The following is a 17,818-nucleotide window of genomic DNA, read 5'->3' as shown; positions in this document are numbered from 1 at the left end:
TGAAACTGAATGATGATATGCTTGAACCCACTCCTTTTCAGTCCCCATTTCACCTCCACAGTCTCAGGGAACTTGAAGAGAAGAGATTGCACGGTCACAAGTCGGGATACACAAACACAAACACCTTGCTGAGCTCTCTGGCCTCCCGTTCCTCTCTTGTCCTCCCCTCCTCAATGCTCTCTTTTTCTTTCTACCCTTCCCTGACTCTTGAAACACTTGGTTACTGGAATGGAAAGGATTCTTGGAGCAGCATCTGGAGCCTGGGGCCTCAGACTCTCTTATGTTCCCTGAAATAGGCTCACAGATGTGAAGTGTGATAGGGCTGGGGAGCCCTGGGTTGGTGCAAGTGACCTCTCCCCCTTCCTCATAGGTGGGCTTGGGCAGCTAGAGTAAGGACTTCCTTGCTGTCAACTACAGATACCCAAATTGAGGCATTTATAGGGATCAATGAAAGTGAAATCACCTTGTGATTACCCATCTCTAAGGGGCCATAATTCTCTCTAGAGAGTAGCCTTCTGGAACAGGAGAGGATGAGTTTGAGGGTGGGGGGAGGTGGAATTGAAAATGAGTAGAACTGATTCACTATCTTGCCTCCAAAAGTATCCTACCCTCTTTTCATCTTTCCCTTATTTAATGGTTATAGGTGCTTTTTTACTTGTCAGAGGTGCTCTTAACTGCTGTATAAACCAAATTTCTGATGGTTGAGAAGCAAGCTTCAGAGTAGTTTCTAAGCCAGGGGAATGGGAGAGTAAAACAATTTCTAAATCTCCACTTGAAGATGTCATAAATTTGTCCCACTAACTCGACATCTTTTTCCTCCCCATTCACCCTCCCATTCCCCTGCAGACGGGCAGCGGGCAACGTAGCCAGACCAGCTCCATCCCGCAGAAGCCCCAGACCAACAAGTCTGCCTACAACAGCTACAGCTGGGGGGCCAACTGAGGCCCCGATCCTCTTCTCCCGGTCCCATCTTCTGAGAGGGCTTCTCAGCCTGGCAACTATGGAAACAGCATCAAAGAGAGAAAAGAATGTGGGGGGCTTCCGCTACCCCCCACCCCCAGCGGCCCACCCCATGCCTCAGCTTCATGTCTGTCCCATTCCCATACCATCCCCACTCTGTTGTATGTATTATAGGATTTGTATTTTCTCCTTTTTTTTTTTTTCTTCCTTTCCTCTCTTCCTCCTCCCTTGCATTCAAGATTATGAAACTTTGCTGTGGGCCCTGCCCTCTCTTCTCCTCCTCCTGTTCACCCTGGTGGTGTGTGGGTGAGGTGGGGAGGGGGGACCCCCAAATATATATCAGCCCAACAGCCCTAAGTCTCCTCCTTTATTATTAGGAAACACAACAACAACAACAAAAAATGGCGTCATGAATATGAACAGCATTGTCAGATAAATTAGTTGAAGTGGTTTTTTTTTTTTTTGTACTGTGTCCTCAAATTTAATGGATTAATGTGTCTTGTATATATAAAAAGAAAACCTCTACCTTCAGCCTCTGCCCATTCTTGCTCCGTCTAGGATGTCCTCAGTCTCGTCGATGACCAGCTTGGTGAATAAATATTACTGTACCAACTGGGCCTTCTCTAGCAGGCCCCGAAGGCGGTGGAATAAAAACGAAATCTTCGCCCTTTAAGAACTCCTCTGACCTTAATGTGCTGCCCTTGAGGGGATTCCCTCGCCCTCCCTCAAAAAGTTCACAGAGGTGCCTGTAAAGAATCATTGCAAATCTTCATTTCCTTCAGATCTGTAGCAGATTGTAAGCAGTGAAAGGGAGTGGGATAGCTGATACTGGGTGGAAAGGGAGAGGATTAAGCAAGAACTGAAAGAAATCACTTTGTATCAATAGAATCAAAGTTTAATTTAGATGGGTCCAGGCAAATGAACTGGGAAGAAGTGAGGGCAAAACATGCACTGTTGGCTAGCAAAACTGAAGCAGTGGGTCTTGCTGCGTGAGTGTTTTCGTTTCACATAGCTAATACCCAGACCCTGGAAGAGGAGGCGGCTGGAGCAAGGCCGGGTTTGGGAAGGAGGTGGGGGCAGAGAGGGGGAGAGGCTTTGAGTCAGGCAAAAGGGGATACTTATACCTCCAAATTCTTTCTTCCCAAAACTTGACTAGATTTCTCTTCTCTCTTACAAAGTGTATTCTGATGGTTACAGAGCCTACCTTGACAAACTACTTAATAGCTGGAGAGATGAAGTTAAACCCATGCATTCCTGTGTCTTACTCTGGGGATGTCATTATTAAAGTAGAAGAAGCTTGATACATTTTGTCCATTCCTCTAATACTAGACTTAAGTCAGGCGAAAAGCACGGGATGAAAGAAGGGAGCGAGGTGCCTTAAGGCAGAACACGGGTCCGTGGGTGTGGTGAGTGCAATGAGGGAGGGTCTGGGTCCGGTTCATTTGTGTGGGTGGGGTGCCCTCTGGCGGCTGTCTCCAGTGTCATCAAGCGTCAAACCCTCGAAACCCTATTGGAGTGGGTTAGTCGGCCAAAAGAATTGGCTTAGAGGGCAAGTGTTCGTTGGGAAATAAAACTTCAGTACGCCCTTTCCCTTCACAGGGAGCAGGTAGGGGCAAAAGAAAGCCTTTAGAATTTGATAGGATCGCCGGCCCCGCCCCTCAGCGACGTCCGGCTTACGGTTGTTTTACGACAGTGCGATCGCATGCTTGCTTTCCGGCAGCGTGGTCTGACGCTACGCTCAATTTCCGACAGCGTAGCTCCGGCTGCTACCTGCTGTGGGCTTCAAAGGTTCGAGTCCCACTATGGGAATGAGCCTTTTTGACCTCTTTCGGGGCTTTTTCGGCTTTTCTGGACCTCGGAGGTGAGAACGGGTTCCGGCCAGACACGGAGGGGTGGGAGTACTCTGAGGGGAGCTTGACCCTTGACACCCTGTTTTTGGAAAAACATCCTTTTCTACCCTCCTACAACTCCTGCGGAAAAGAAGGTCAACATTCAACACTCAGCCCCCGACAGTAACCAGGGCGGTCGTTAAGAGAACAAACAGCCGCTTAAGCCTTTCTCCAATCTAGGGTGATGCAACAGGGGACCGGGTGGGGAAGACAATGGGGCTCCGGGGTAGAGGACAAGTGAGCAAGACCTTGGGGGCGGGGAGGGGCTGGGAAACACTTAAGAAAAGCCGCGGGGAAGCGTTGGGGGCGGGGGCGGGGCACGAGGTGAGGACTGACTGATGAAGCAAAACAAACCCGATGGCCAGTCCTCTACCCTCACTTCAGGCTCTCAGATCCCAACTCTTGTCCCACTCGTCGAGCGTTAACTGATGTTATGGTTTAAGTAGTGCTGAAATTTTGGTGGCTAATCTGCCTCCACCCCTAGCCACAGAGATCCCTTTTTTGGAGGAATGACTCGCGATGAAGACGAAGATGATGAGGAAGAGGAAGAAGAAGGAGTCACGTGGGGCTGTGGGAACTCGAGGTTTGAGGGTCCCCAGTCCCCCGAGGAATTTAGCTTTGGCTTCAGCTTCAGCCCAGGAGGAGGAATGCGTTTCCACGATAACTTCGGCTTTGATGACCTAGTACGGGATTTCAATAACATCTTCAGCGAGATGGGGGCCTGGACCTTGCCTTCCCGCCCTCCTGGTGTGTGGATGCTCCTGGGGAAGAACCTGTGGTTTCTTCTTGCAGAGAGTAGTTGGGGGTGGCGGGGGGGGGGCGGGGGGGGTTGGGAAGTGTGAGAAAGCTGATGATTTCAAGGAGATTTAAAAGAGCCCAAGTCCTTTCCCACTCCCAGCATCCACCGGCCACCTTTCTGCAGAACTTCCAGGTCCTGAGTCAGAGACACCTGGTGAGAGACGGCAGGAAGGACAGACGCTTCGGGACTCAATGCTTAAGTATCCAGATAGTCACCAGCCCAAGATCTTTGGTGGGGGCTTGGAAAGTGATGCAAGATCTGAATCCTCCAAACCAGCACCAGACTGGGGCCCCCAGAGACCTTTTCATAGGGTGAGTACATCTGGGCTTGAAGTGGGAGCTGTGGAGACACTGACTTTAAGGACTGGAAACCTTGCTGGAATCTAACAGACTTGGGTTGTATTTGTCTGTTTTGTATATTAAGCTTTGTGTAGGATTTTCTTTGGGAGGAAATGGGAGTTCTGCTTTTTGTTAAAAATTACTGTAGACGATGCTTGGAGAAAGCAGAAATGTTGAAGGAGGACAGAAAAGTGTCAGTTCAGGAATGCTTTTTGGTAGAGAAATACATGAATCAGGTAGGAAGGAGGAGGAGTGAGTAAAGAAAGCCATTCTGCTGGGATCATTTCTCCTGAAAAAAAGTGGTTTTGGAACTTGGAAATAGTTTGGGTTCTGGGGCCCTTCAGATTTCAGATTGAAAGGTGTCATTTGACCTACTTTGGCTTCTTCTACAGTTTGATGATACGTGGCCTGTGACCCCCCACTCTAGAGCCAGAGAAGACAATGGTGAGTCTGGAGGGAGACGACATGTACTAGCCTTTGGTCTCCCTCCCTGAAATTTCTGTCGCCACGTTTGTCCCCGTCTTCGCTTTGGACTCTTTCTTGTTTCCTTTCTGTGCCCTTCTAGATCTTGATTCCCAGGTTTCTCAGGAGGGTCTTGGCCCAGTTCTGCAGCCCCAACCCAAATCCTATTTCAAGAGTGTCTCTGTGACCAAGATCACTAAGCCAGATGGGGTGAGTTGGGAGAGACGGGTAAAGGCAGCTGTGACCAGAGAATGTTCTGGAAAGGGGGACTATGTAAAGAAACCAGTGAACTCACCTTTAGTGATGTTAGGGATATGGTGGGGGGACTTCTCCTTGTAGACTGTAGAGGAGCGCCGGACTGTGGTGGATAGTGAGGGCCGGAAAGAGACCACGGTAACCCATCAAGAGGCAGGCAGCAGTCCTAGAGATGGTAAGTGAAGAGTATAAACCAAAGGGATCCATCTCTTAATTCCATGGGAAAGGGAACCGTTTCTCTCCTACCCTTTAACATTACTGCCCTCCTTTGCCTCTTTCCAATCTCTTTCATTTAGCCTGTATCACTTGTTCCCTTAGGTCCAGAATCACCAACACCTCCATCCTTGGATGATTCCTCTTCCATCCTGGATTTGTTCCTAGGACGTTGGTTCCGGTCCCGGTAGCCTTGTTAATTCATCTCAGAGGCCTTTAGATTCTTTCCACCTCCCACCCTTTCTCGGTATTAATGGGCTTAGTTGTCTTCCTGCCACCTCAGGACCTTGGGCGTGTGGAACAGTGAACTGAAGGTCTGTCAGTTTGTCAGTCACCCAAACTGACCAATAAAACCTTTATTTATGCTAATTCTTTGGTCTTGGTTTTGTCATGGCTATTCCACTTTCTCACACTATCCAGGGCTTCCCCAATTAACTTGGCCCACAAAAAATTATCTCTTTGCTTTACTTGCAAAACTGATTTTGATAAGTAAGGACCAGTTACCTTTAGGAAATGATTTTCCTTATGAATAGATGACTAGTGTTATCTCCAGGGAAATTTCCACATGCGGATGCATCAGTTTTAAAAAAACTATGTATGTAAGTGTAGGGGAAAAACTGCTTCCCTTTGTGTGAAATTAATATGATTGGATAATTCAGAGAAAATATAACTGGCAAAGCATTATTAGTCATTTTAACAAGTGGTACTGGGAAAGCTGGACAGCTGCACACAAAACAAGTAGATCAGAACATTACACCAGATAGAAAAATAAAAAGATGTAAATGTAAGACATGGAGCCATAAGGCTTCTAGAAGAGAACATAGGTAAAACATTCTGTGACATAAATTGTAGCAATATTTTCTTGGATTAGTCTCCCAAGGCAAAAAAAAAAGCAAAAATAAATGGAGCCTAATTAAACTTAAAAGCTTTTGCAGAGCAAAAGAAACCAATAGAACAAGAAGACAATCTATGGAATGGGAGAAAATACTTGCAGGTGATATGACTGACAAGAGGTTAGTAACTAAAATATATGAAGAGCTCGTAGAACTCAATATAAAAAAATCGAGTCAGGACTTCCCTGGTGGTCCAGTGGTTAAGATTTCATGCTCCCGATGCATGGGGCATTGGTTTGATCCCTAGTTGGGGAACTAAGATTCCACATGCTGTGTGCCCCATCCTCCTGCCAAAAAAATAAAATAAAATCCCATCAAAAATGGACAGAAGACACGAACAGATATTTTTCCAAAGAGGACATGTGGATGGCTAACAGACACATGAAAAAATGCTTAACATAGCTAATTATTAGGGGCTTCCCTGGTAGCTCAGCTGGTAAAGAATCCGCCTGCAATGTGGGAGACCCCACTTTAATTCCTCAGTCAGGAAGATCTGCTGCAGAAGAGATAGGCTACCAACTCCAGTATTCTGGCCTGGAGAATTCCATGGACTATAGCCCGTGGGGTCACAAAGAGTCGGACATTGTTAGACTCTTTAGCTAATGATTATACAAATGAAAATCAAAATCACAATGAGGTATCACTTCACATCTGTCTGAATGACTCATCAAGAAGTCTACAAATAACAGGTGTTTGAGAGGATGGTGTTGGAGAAGACTCTTAAGAGTCCCTTGGACTGCAAGGAGATCCAACCAGTCCATTCTAAAGGAGATCAGTCCTGGGTGTTCATTGGAAGCACTGATGTTGAAGCTGAAACTCCAATACTTTGGCCACCTCATGCGAAGAGCTGACTCATTGGAAAAGACTCTGATGCTGGGAAAGATTGAGGGCCAGAGGAGAAGGGGACGACAGAGGATGAGATAGTTGGATGGCATCACCAACACAATGGACGTGGGTTTGGGTGAACTCTGGGAGTTGGTGATGGACAGGGATGCCTGGTGTGCTGCAGTTCATGGGGTCGCAAAGAGTCAGACGTGACTGAGCGAGTGAACTGAACTGCGAGGATATGGGAAAAAGGGAACTCACACTGTTGATGGGGATGTAAATTGATGAACCCACTATGGAAAACAATATGGAAATTCCTTAAACTGAAAATAGAGCTACCATATGATTCAGCAATTCCATTTCTGGGTATATATCAGGAAAGAATCAGAACAGTAGTTTGAAAAGGTACGTGCATGCCAATGTTTATAGCAGAAGCATTTACAATAACTAAGACATGGAGGCAACCTAAATGTCCACTGACGGTTGGATTAAAATGATGTGTGTGTGTATTTATATATATGCATATGCTAGGTCGCTTCAGTTGTGACCCACTCTGTAATGCTATGTACTGTAGCCCTCCAGGATCCTTTGTCCATGGGATTCTCATATACAGTGGAATATTACTTGGGCATAAAAAAGAATGAAATAATGTCATTTGCAGCAACATGGATGGTTGTAGTGATTATCATACTAAGTGAAGTAAGCCAGACAGAAGAAGACAAATACCATATGATATTGCTTATGTTTGAAATCTAAAAAAAAGATACAAATGAATTTATATACAAAACAAAAATAAACCCACAGACATAGAAATCACCTACGATTACCAAAGTGGGGATGTGGGGGAGGGATAAATTAGGAGTTTGAGATTAACATACATACAGTACTGTATAAAAAGTAGATAACCAAGCACCTACTGTTTAGCACAGGGAACCATACTTTATTTTGTAAAAACCTATAAGGGAAAAGAATCTGAAGAAGATTATACATACATAACTGAACCATTTTGCTGTATACCTAGAACTAACACAACATTGTAAGTAAATATACTTGAATAAAAAATTTTTTGCAATGTGTGATTTCTGCAAGGAAGTAAAAAAATCTGTACAAATCTTTCTTTTGATGACATCATTTTGAATTTAATAAGTGACATTTGATAGTTTTAAAATGGTGTGTGTATATATATATATATATATATATGGAACGGAATATTAGCCTTTAAAAAGTAAAATATTAATACTGCTATTTACAGCAATGTGGATGTACCTAGGGAATATTATGTTTAGTGAAATAAGTCAGTGAAAGACAAATACTATATAACATTTATATGTGGAATTTAAAAAATAACACAAAAGAATGTACATAAAAGAGAGAGACAGACTCACAGACTTAGAAAACAAACTTATAGTTATCAAAGGGCAGAGGGATGGAAGGAGGACAAATTAGGAGTAAGGGATTAACAGATACAAACTACTTTGAATAAAACAGATAAAGTAACGAAGATTTTTACTGTATAGTACAGGGAATTATACCCATTATCTTGTAATAACCTATAATGGAATAGAATCTGCAAAAAGAATTAGTTTTCTGTATACCTGAAACTAATATAAGTCAACTATACTTCAACTTTTAAAAATTACTGGATATTTTTCTCATTAAAAAACTTTTTAGCATTATGGTTTAGAATGGCAGAGCTTATAAATCTACCTCTGTTCCTTCTGGAAACCCCAATAAAATGATAAAGGGATTTGGGGGGGCACAGCTTGTGGAATCTTAGTTCCCTGACCAGGAATTGAACCCAGGCCCCACAGTAGTGAGAAGATGGGGTCCTAACCACCGAACTGCCAGGGAATTCCCTAAAGAGGTTTTTCTAAAGGCATACATATCACAAGAACACATATCTCAAAACACAAGAGACAGTCCCCAAATTATGATGATTTGACTTACAAATTTTCAGTTTCATGGTGGTGCAAAAGTGACATGTGTTCAGTAGAAACCATACTGCAAATTTTGAGTTTTGGTCTTTTCCAGGCTAGCGATATGTGGTATAGTACACTCTCATGATGCTAGGTAGCGATGGCATCACAGGGTCAACAATGGTGCTGTTTGTCACTTTCAGCATGGTATCCAATAACATGAGATAGTCAACATTTTATTATAAAATAGGCTTTGTGTTAGATGACTGTGGCCAACTGTAGTGTTCTGAGCATGTATAACGTAGGCTAGGTTAAGCTGTGATTTTCACTAGGTTAAATATATCAAAGGCATGTTCAACTTATGATGACTTTGTAGAGACAAAACCCCGTGGTAAGTTGAGAAAGATCGGTATTTTTGCTTTAAGTTTTTTAAGTTTTTATCTTTTTTAAGATTAAAATCAGGACTTCCCTGGTGGTCCAGTGCCTAAGACCCCACGCTCCCAAGGCAGGGGGCCTGGGTTCGATTCTTGGTCAGGGAACTCGATCCCACATGCTGCAACCAAGAGTCTGCATGTTGCAACTAAGGATCCCAGTGCCACAACTAAGACCCAGCACAGCAAAATAAATAAATATTCTTTAAAAAAAAAAATAAAATCCACTCAGAATTTATCTCCCTATATGGTATGAATCGGGGGACCAACTTCATTTTTTTTACCTTTGGAAAATATATACAAACATATGTACAAATGTTACAATTTCCAGTCTTTTCTATTAATCTGTTTGCCTATCTTTGTGCCCGTATCACAGTTTTAAGTACTATAGTTGTATTTGGTAGACTATGTCCTCTCACTTTTTTCCCCCTAACTTTTCTAGTGTATAAGAACGCAATTGATTTTTCTAATCAGCTTTTTAGAGTACCACTGTAAACACAAATGGAGCTAGAGGCTACCAGACATCTGTGGGCAGCTTTTAAGATGAAGGATGTAGAATCACAAACAAAAGAAGCAACTTGGAAGAAACAGAGACTATGCAGAAAGATAAAAATTTAGCAAGCACACAAAACTTTACTATATTGGAAATAGGAGATGATATACCCATAAACCAGAACAAGAAGCTACAAAAGAGGAATAAACAAAATAAGAGGAAATTTGAGGAGTTAAAAAAAAATGACAGAAATGAAAAACTATTAACAAAAGATTTTGATGATAAAGTTGAAATCTCCAAGACAGTAGACCAAATAACAGAGATAGAAAATAGGAGGAAAAAAGCAAACTAGAATGGTATAACTTATCAGTAACTTGAGAAAATATCCCAGAAGGAAAGGATATTACTTTCTAACATGAAAAGACTCACCACATGCTAGATACCAAGGATGAAAATAAACCCACTCCAAGGCACATCATAGGAAATTTCAGAACACTAGAGTTGAAGGAGAATCCAAATAATTTCAGACAGAGAAAAAAATCAGAGGATGAGAAATCACAATATTCTCAAACTTTAACAGCAATACTGGACTTAAAAGACAAGATAAAATACTGAAGGAAAATTGTTTCCAATCTAGAATTGTATATCCAGTTAAACTATGAATTAAATATGGCAATATAATAGTCATGTTTAGACATGAAAGAAGTCTAAAAGAGAGATAGCTATAAAAAGATATTTAATAGAAAAGACTGATGCTTTCTCACATTAGGAACAAAGCCAGGCTATGTGCTCTTACTACTATTGAACATCATACTAGATGTTCCAGCTAGGATAATAGGGCCAGAAAATGAAATGAAAGAGTTGCAATGGAAAGAAGGAAGTAAAACTATATTTAAAGATACCATGATTTTATATGTAGAAAAAGAATCCTAAGGAATAAACAACAGAAAAATTACTAATAGTAATAAATGGCACCGCCTATTCAATGGACATGAACTTGGGCAAACTCTGGGAGATGGTGAGGGACAGGGAAGCCTGGTGTGCTGCAGTCCATGGGGTCGCGGAGAGTCAGACATGACTTGGCGACTGAATAATAACAACAATAAATGAGTATCACAAGGTTTCAGGATATAAGATCAATATACCAAAAAAATGTATTTCTATATATTGGCAACAATTTGAAAATGACAGTAAGTCATTCACAAGAGCATAACTAATAGTAAAATATTTAAGAATAATTTTGGAAGAATAAGTGCAAAAGCTTACCATTGAAAACTGCAAAAATTGCTGAGATAAAATCTTAATGAAAGGAGAGCAATACCACACCCACAGTGTGTGCTATGTCACTTTAGTCGTGTCTGACTCTGTCTCACCCCATGGACTGTAGCCTACTAGGCTCCTCTGTCCATGGGGATTTTCCAGGCAAGAGCCCTGGAGTGGGTTACCATGCCCTCCTTCAAGGGATCTTCCCAACCCAGGGATTGAACTCATGCCTCTTGTATCTCCCACATTGGTACGCAGGTTCTTTACCACTAGCGCCACCTGGGCAGCCTCCTTGGAACACAAACAATATTAAGATAGCAATTCTGCCCAAGCTAAGCTAAGCTAAGTCACTTTAGTCGTGTCCAACTCTGTGCGACCCCATAGACGGCAGCCCACCAGGCTCCCCCGTCCCTGGGATTCTCCAGGCAAGAACACTGGAGTGGGTTGCCATTTCCTTCTCCAGTGCATGAAAGTGAAAAGTGAAAGTGAAGTTGCTCAGTCGTGTCCGACTCCTAGCGACCCCAAAAGTACCTATAAATCAAATACAATTTATTTGTATACAAATTTATTATATACAATAAATTTAATGCAACGTTTTAACATGTAAATTAACAAGCACAGCTGTTTCTCGTTTTTTGTTTGCTTATTCTTTTTTTTTTTTTTTGGCCTTCCCACACAGCTATTGGCATCTCAGTTCCCCAACCAGTGTTCAAAGCCATGCACCCTGAAGTGGGAGTGTGGAGTCTTCACCACTGGACCACCAGGGAAGTCCCAACAGTTTCTCCTTAATATGGGGTCCTGTTTTGGAAGGGAGACTAGGTGAGTTAGTTTTATAAAAAGTCATAGGGAACTGACTGCTACATCCCTTTCAGATCATTTTCTATAGGCTTCTTCAAATCACCCACTTTTGGAGGAGAAATTACAAAAATAAAACTTACCTTTCTTCTTTAAAATGATAGAAGAGAGAGAGAGAGCGGGGAGGTTTTGATGAGTTTTGATATTCTTCAGCCTGAAAGGCTCAAGGAGGGTGGCCCATAGCAGGCAGTGTGTAGGGCTGGGAGAACTATATGTCTTAGATTGGGTCCCCCTAGAAACAGACTCTTATATGGACACTTTAATGCAGAAGGTTTGTTTAGGAGTGCTCTTGAGAGAAATACCTGTAGGAAAGTGAAGAAATAAAGATTCCACAAAGGGAGTGGCTGACACAGTGTGGTTGCCATTGAATCCTCAACTGATCCTAGCATTTTACAGGGAGTTCTGGATGGCTCAGTGGTAAAAGAACCCACCTGCCAATTCAGGAGACACAGGAGACATGGGTTTGATCCCTGGGTCGGGAAGATCCCCTGGAGAAGGAAACGGCTACTCACTTCAGTACGCTTGCCTGGAGAATCCCATGGACAGAGAGAAGCCTGGCTGTCTACACGCCATAGGATCCCAAAGAGTCAGACATGACTGAGTGACTAAAAAGTAACTGGAATGGAGATAATTCTTCTGAATTGTCCCAAATTAAAAGGCAAAGGAAAGATACACCCATTTGAATGCAGAGTTCCAAAGAATAGCAAGGAGAGATAAGAAAGCCTTCCTCAGTGATCAGTGCAAAGAAATAGAGGAAAACAACAGAATGAAAAAGACTAGAGATCTCTTCAAGAAAATTAGAGATACCACAGGAACATTTCCTGCAAAGATGGGCTCAATAAAGGACAGAAGTGGTATGGACATAACAGAAGCAGATATTAAGAATAGGTGGCAAGAACACACAGAAGAACTGTACAAAAAAGATCTTCACAACCCAGACAATCATGATGGTGTGATCACTCACCTAGAGCCAGACATCCTGGAATGTGAAGTCAAGTGGGCCTTAGGAAGCATCACTATGAACAAAGCTAGTGGAGGTGATGAAATTCCAGTTGAGCTATTTCAAATCCTAAAAGATGATGCTGTGAAAGTGCTGCACTCAATATGGCAGCAAATTTGGAAAGCTCAGCAGTGGCCACAGGACTGGTCAGTTTTCATTCCAATCCCAAAGAAAGGCAATGCCAAAGAATGCTCAAACTACCTCACAATTGCATTCACCTCACACGCTAGAAAATAATGCTCGAAATTCTCCAAGCCAGGCTTCAATAGTACGTGAACCATGAACTTCCAGTTGTTCAAGCTGGATTTAGAAAAGGCAGAGGAATGAGAGATCAAACTGCCAACATCTGCTGGATCATTGAAAAAGCAAGAGAGTTCCAGAAAAACATATTTCTGCTTTATTGACTACGCCAAAGCCTTTGACTGTGTGGATCACAACAAACTGTGGAATATTCTGAAAGAGATGGGGATACCAGACCACCTGATCTGCCTCCTGAGAAATCTATATGCAGGTCCAGAAGCAACAGTTAGAACTGAACATAGAACAACAGACTGGTTCCAAATTGGGAAAGGAGTACATCAAGGCTGTATATTGGCACCCTGCTTATTTAACTTATATACAGAGTACATCGTGAGAAATGGTGGACTGGATGAAGCACAAACTGGACACAAGATTGCTGGAAGAAATATCAGTAACCTCAGATATGCAGATGACCACCACCCTTATGGCAGAAAGTGAAGAGGAACTAAAGAGCCTCTTGATGAAAATGAAATAGGAGAGTGAAAAAGTTGGTTTAAAACTCAACATTCAGAAAACCAGGATCATGGCATCTGGTCCCATCACTTCATTGCAAATAGGTGGGGAAACAATGGAAACAGAGAGAGACTATATTTTCTTGGGCTCCAAAATCACTACAGATGGTGACTGCAGCCATGAAATTAAAAGACACTTGCTCCTTGGAAGAAAAGTTATAACCAACCTAGACAGCATATTAAAAAGCAGAGACAGTACTTTGCCAACAAAGGTCCGACTAGTCAAAGCTATGGTTTTTCCAGTAGTCATGTATGGATGTGAGAGTTGAGCTATAATGAAAGCTCAGTGCTGAAGAATTGATGTTTTTGAACTGTGGTGTTGGAGAAGACTCTTGAGAGTCCCTTGGACTGCAAGGAGATCCAACCAGTTCATCCTAAAGGAAATCAGTCCTGAATATTCATTGGAAGGACTGATGCTGAAGCTGAAACTCCAATACTTTGGCCACCTGATGCGAAGAACTGACTCATTTGAAAAGACCCTGATGATGGGAAAGATTGAAGGTGAGAGGAGAAGGGGACGACAGAGGACGAGATGGTTGGATGGCATCACCGACTCAATGGACATGAGTTTGAGTAAACTCTGGGAGTTGGTGATGAACAGGGAGGCCTGCCGTGCTGCGGTTCATTCAGTTGCAAAGAGTCGGACACAACTGAGCGACTGAACTGAACTGAACTGAAAAGGCAAAGGGGCCTGGACTTTGTATCCCTGAATCAGCCTATTGTTGACTTCAGGAAACCTTCTGGGATAGAGTGAGACAGCTCAATGTGTCTGAGCTAATTTCCAGTTGGGAGGCAGCTGAGAGCCGTCAGCAATGGATCTTCCCAGCTGCTGGGACATAGGCTCACGATCTTAAAGCAAGGATCTGGGTGAAGCACTGTGGTGTCTACTACCATTTACCACTACCACTGCTTGGACCCATACTTATGGTTAGTTTACCCAGTTAAGGGGAAAGTTTCTATAGGACTCTGATTGGTTTTATTTCTTGGAGGAAATTTAAGAGAATGTTTAGTGGAAAAGTCTACAGCCTTAACTACTGAAATTGGTTTTGAGGCTCTAATGGATTCTTATTATGCCCTCTTCTGCACCACTAACTCTAGATTTTCCTTATCTTTGGTGAGCGCCTCTGCTGGTCTAGGCAGCTGGATAGTGGGATGACCCCGGCCTTCACCTGAGAGTGCCCTTGGTTACCATGCCCTTCCCAGGCTGTGGCTGCTATGTTTTTCTATTTACTGTTAAAACTGAGCATAGGAACAGCAAGGGTGGATGACCTGAATGCCAGCATTTTCTTCCTGGCTCCCTCATGTAGCTGCAGTCGTCCGTCCTTCATCATAGTCAATTACTCCAGCCAGTATGAGGACTTCTTTTCTTGCCTGCTGGTCTCTTGCTACCAAGACCCCAAAGTTATAAGGGGATTCTTACTGTGACCCCTGGAGGAAGCATTACATCTGTGGTTTTTTTTTTTTTTTTACTTTGAAATAGTTTTATTGGCTCATAAGACCTTTGCATATAAAAAAAATACCCAAAACACTATGCAGTATTAAACCACAGTCAATTTTTGGCTTTTACCCACATACCACGCCAACTCATGTCTGAACAAGTTTCAGTTCAGTTCAGTCGCTCAGTCGTGTCTGACTCTTTGTGACCCCATGAATTGCAGCATGCCAGGCCTCCCTGTCCATCACCACTCCCGGAGTTCACATATTGCTGAAGCCCGGCTTGGAGAATTTTGAGCGTTACAGAAGTCCAAATGGAAGAAGATAATTCTCAGTAGGGTCATGTGAGCTGAGACAGAGAGATGCTTATTGAATGACATGAGAGTCTGGGTCACTTATTTTCTGGACTTGGGTTTGGGTGAACTTATTTCTGCTAGCTTATGCTTTCTGATGCTACTTATGCCTAAATCCAAAGATGTCACTTCCATTTTACAATGTGTTCTTGCTGGGCCCACCCTTCCTAATGACATGGAGGATCAGGTAGAGTCCAGCTTGTGATGGGCGGTTCTGGCTACTGGGTCACTTGATGAACTAACTGTAAGAGCTTCTCTTCAATGGTATGTATTTCTCGCTGCAGATGGCATGGCTTTGCTCCATAGCCCTGTGGGTCTACATTATGATTCTCCTAGTAGAGCTTGCCAAAGCACACACACTACAGATATTCTAGTCTCATTAGGTCTGCTGGCTCATATGACTGCAGGGGCCTTTTTTGCTTTGGCCCCACTCAAAGTTGATAGCCTTCACTGTCAGCTAGTAAATTTTTCAGAGTTGTATTCTCAAGTGTGAAATATATTTCTCCTAAATCCTGAGTAAATAGGTAATGTGTTTTTTCTTAGTGGTGGAAGATATGAGGTGCAACAATCAGTCCTTTGCCTCAGAGAGGATATCTAACATGTCCCAGAACACTGGACCTCTGAAAATTTCACCAATATGGCAGTTTCCTGGACCTTTACGGGAATGTTTCCCACCCTCTGATCATGTATCTTTCCAGGACCTCCAATATACTTTCACATTTTGTCCTCTTCTGATCTGGTTAGCATGATGTTATATATACAGTTGACTCTTGAAGAATGCAGAGGTCAGGGGTTCTGACCATCTGCACAGTCAAAAGTCCAAGTATCATTTCACAGTTAGTCCTCCGTATATATAGTTCTGTGTCCACGGAGTCAACCAACTGCAGATAATGTAGTACTATAATATATATTTAATGAAAAAAAATCCATATATAAGTGGACCCACCGAGTTCAAACCTGTGTTGTTCAAAGGTCCATTGTATAGTGGACCAATATGATGTTTTTCAAAATGTCCAAACAGTCAAGCTCCCTTCAGATTCTATTACAACAGAGGACCAGAGAGTTAACACAGTCCTGGGGTGAGACTGTAAGTGTATATTGCTAGACTTCCCATGTGGATGGATCTGCTTGTGGACCTCCTTTCTGACCTGTCTGGGATGGAAAATAACATATTTGCCAGATTAATGACTACATACTCCCAACTAGAGGCGGCATTAAACTGCCCTGTAAAGTTACCATTTGGGACACAGCAATTGCAATTGGAGTTACTGTTTAAGTAAGTTTATGGTAGACCATTGTCATCTGTCATGATCGATCCAGTTTTTTAAGAGCCAAACTGGTGGTATGAAAGGGGCCGCCTCTCTTTTATTCTTTGTGTCTTGGAGGGTGGCACTAACCTCTTCCATTTCCCCTAGGATGTGGTATTGTTTTTATTTCTTCTCTTGATGTTGGGTAGACTCAGGCATCTAGTTGGTCTTCATCACTTACTCTACAGGTCAAAAACCACTATGAGTGTTCTGCAACGCCAAAGGATGTCCACTGCTATCATATGTTAGGGTATTGGGGAAGTGACCACCTGGTGGATCCCTGGTCTCAGTGAATATCCTTTGAACCAGACCTTAGCCCAGGACTCCATTTATTATCTGGGCCCCCTGTGCTACTTCTCTAACAAGGGGCCATGGTACAAATTTGGGTTGTCAACTGTCAATGTTAATTCAGATACTTTGTCCAAAAATCCTCAGAAGGTCTGAGTATTCTCCCTTTTTCCAATAATGGTCATCAGCATAAATGAGTTGTTGAGACATTTTTACTTTTCTTAGCATGAGCTATCATTTTCCCCAAGCCTTCGAGAAGAGTGTTCATCCCACATTCCAGGGGGATCTTGCCAGGATTTAAATCCTGAGTCCCAGGAGAGTGCTCCCTTATCGATAAATCCTTCCACATCTAACTTTATGCTCCACTTCGTTTGACCCAGCACCCTTGGCATCCAGGTCTGTGTGCAACACTACCAAATTCTGCTTAGTCTTTGAATCCCTGCATCAACCATTCATTCACTGGGCCCTGTAGGAGGGCACATGACCTTGGCCGAAGCAGTTTCCTGCCACAGAAGTCACTGCCATGAGGGCAGAAGCTGCATGCTCTCAGTGTCTGTTATTCCCAGAAGCTGGGGAATGGGTGCATTGGCTCTGAACAGGGGACCTGGGTGGAGTACTATAATAGCCACTAAACCTAGGAAGGAAGTATTATTTCACAGAGATGTGCCCAGGACTGTGCTAGAGCCCCTCACCCCCACCCCTGCCCCTGGGGTTACATAGTCCAGCTCTCAAGAACCTCGTAAACGATATATATTTTTAAAAATCTGTATATTGGACTTTCCTGGAGGCCCAGTGGTTAAGGAGGCACGGGTTCAATCCCTGATCAGGGAACTATTATCCCACATGTGGCATGGTGCAAAGGAAAAAAAAATGACTATGTATAGTACTTCCATCTACTAGAGCATCAGCTCTAGGAGGGCAGAAACTATGTTTCCGTAGGGGCCAGAGCTTGATTCATCATTGAATGAATCTGAACTAGAGGCTTGAAATGTGAAGACGTAGCAAGTGGCTATGTGTTAAACAGAATAAGAG

General features: G+C 43.0%; 2 protein-coding genes across 38 annotated transcripts in view; both read left to right on the top strand.

Moving 5' to 3' along the window:
* Positions 1-2,261, top strand: part of UBAP2L (ubiquitin associated protein 2 like) — a 71,633-nt gene extending 69,372 nt beyond the window's left edge. For 26 of the 35 annotated variants that reach the window (XM_059881040.1, XM_059881038.1, XM_059881039.1 and 23 more), the window contains one exon: positions 847-1,491. In XM_059881040.1, the coding sequence (XP_059737023.1) occupies positions 847-942 (96 nt within the window). In that variant the 3' untranslated portion in view covers positions 943-1,491. Of the gene's footprint in view, positions 1-846; positions 1,492-1,518 lie in introns of those variants that run through there. The other 9 variants (XM_010802864.4, XM_059881104.1, XM_024984133.2 and 6 more) reach the window with 1 other exon arrangement.
* Positions 2,262-2,668: 407 nt separating this feature from the next.
* On the top strand, positions 2,669-5,285 carry HAX1 (HCLS1 associated protein X-1). 3 transcript variants are annotated; one of them, XM_059882801.1, is made up of 8 exons: positions 2,701-2,821; positions 2,942-3,030; positions 3,334-3,596; positions 3,748-3,959; positions 4,379-4,430; positions 4,552-4,658; positions 4,788-4,878; positions 5,022-5,285. In XM_059882801.1, exons 3-8 carry the CDS (start codon positions 3,359-3,361, stop codon positions 5,105-5,107), a joined length of 786 nt encoding a protein of 261 aa, XP_059738784.1. In that variant the 5' UTR covers positions 2,701-2,821; positions 2,942-3,030; positions 3,334-3,358; the 3' UTR covers positions 5,108-5,285. The 3 variants fall into 3 exon arrangements, with proteins under 3 accessions (NP_001039418.2, XP_059738784.1, XP_059738783.1); NM_001045953.2 differs by lacking the exon at positions 2,942-3,030 and having other exon boundaries at positions 2,669-2,821; positions 3,772-3,959; XM_059882800.1 differs by lacking the exon at positions 2,942-3,030.
* Positions 5,286-17,818: the final 12,533 nt, after the last annotated feature.

This window comes from Bos taurus, chromosome 3 (assembly GCF_002263795.3).
Source record: "Bos taurus isolate L1 Dominette 01449 registration number 42190680 breed Hereford chromosome 3, ARS-UCD2.0, whole genome shotgun sequence".
Classification (NCBI taxonomy): Eukaryota; Metazoa; Chordata; class Mammalia; order Artiodactyla; family Bovidae; genus Bos; species Bos taurus.
The sequence above is the reverse complement of the archived record's forward strand: the minus strand, read 5'-3'. Positions and strand labels throughout refer to the sequence as shown.

Excerpts from the sequence above, each read along its gene's own strand:
- HAX1 (XM_059882800.1), top strand. The coding sequence starts at position 2,763 with ATGGGAATGAGCCTTTTTGACCTCTTTCGGGGCTTTTTCGGCTTTTCT. Across the intron at positions 2,822-3,333 it reads GGCTTTTCTGGACCTCGGAG|CCACAGAGATCCCTTTTTTG; the intron begins GTGAGAACGGGT and ends CTCCACCCCTAG. Across the intron at positions 3,597-3,747 it reads CTTGCCTTCCCGCCCTCCTG|CATCCACCGGCCACCTTTCT; the intron begins GTGTGTGGATGC and ends TCCCACTCCCAG.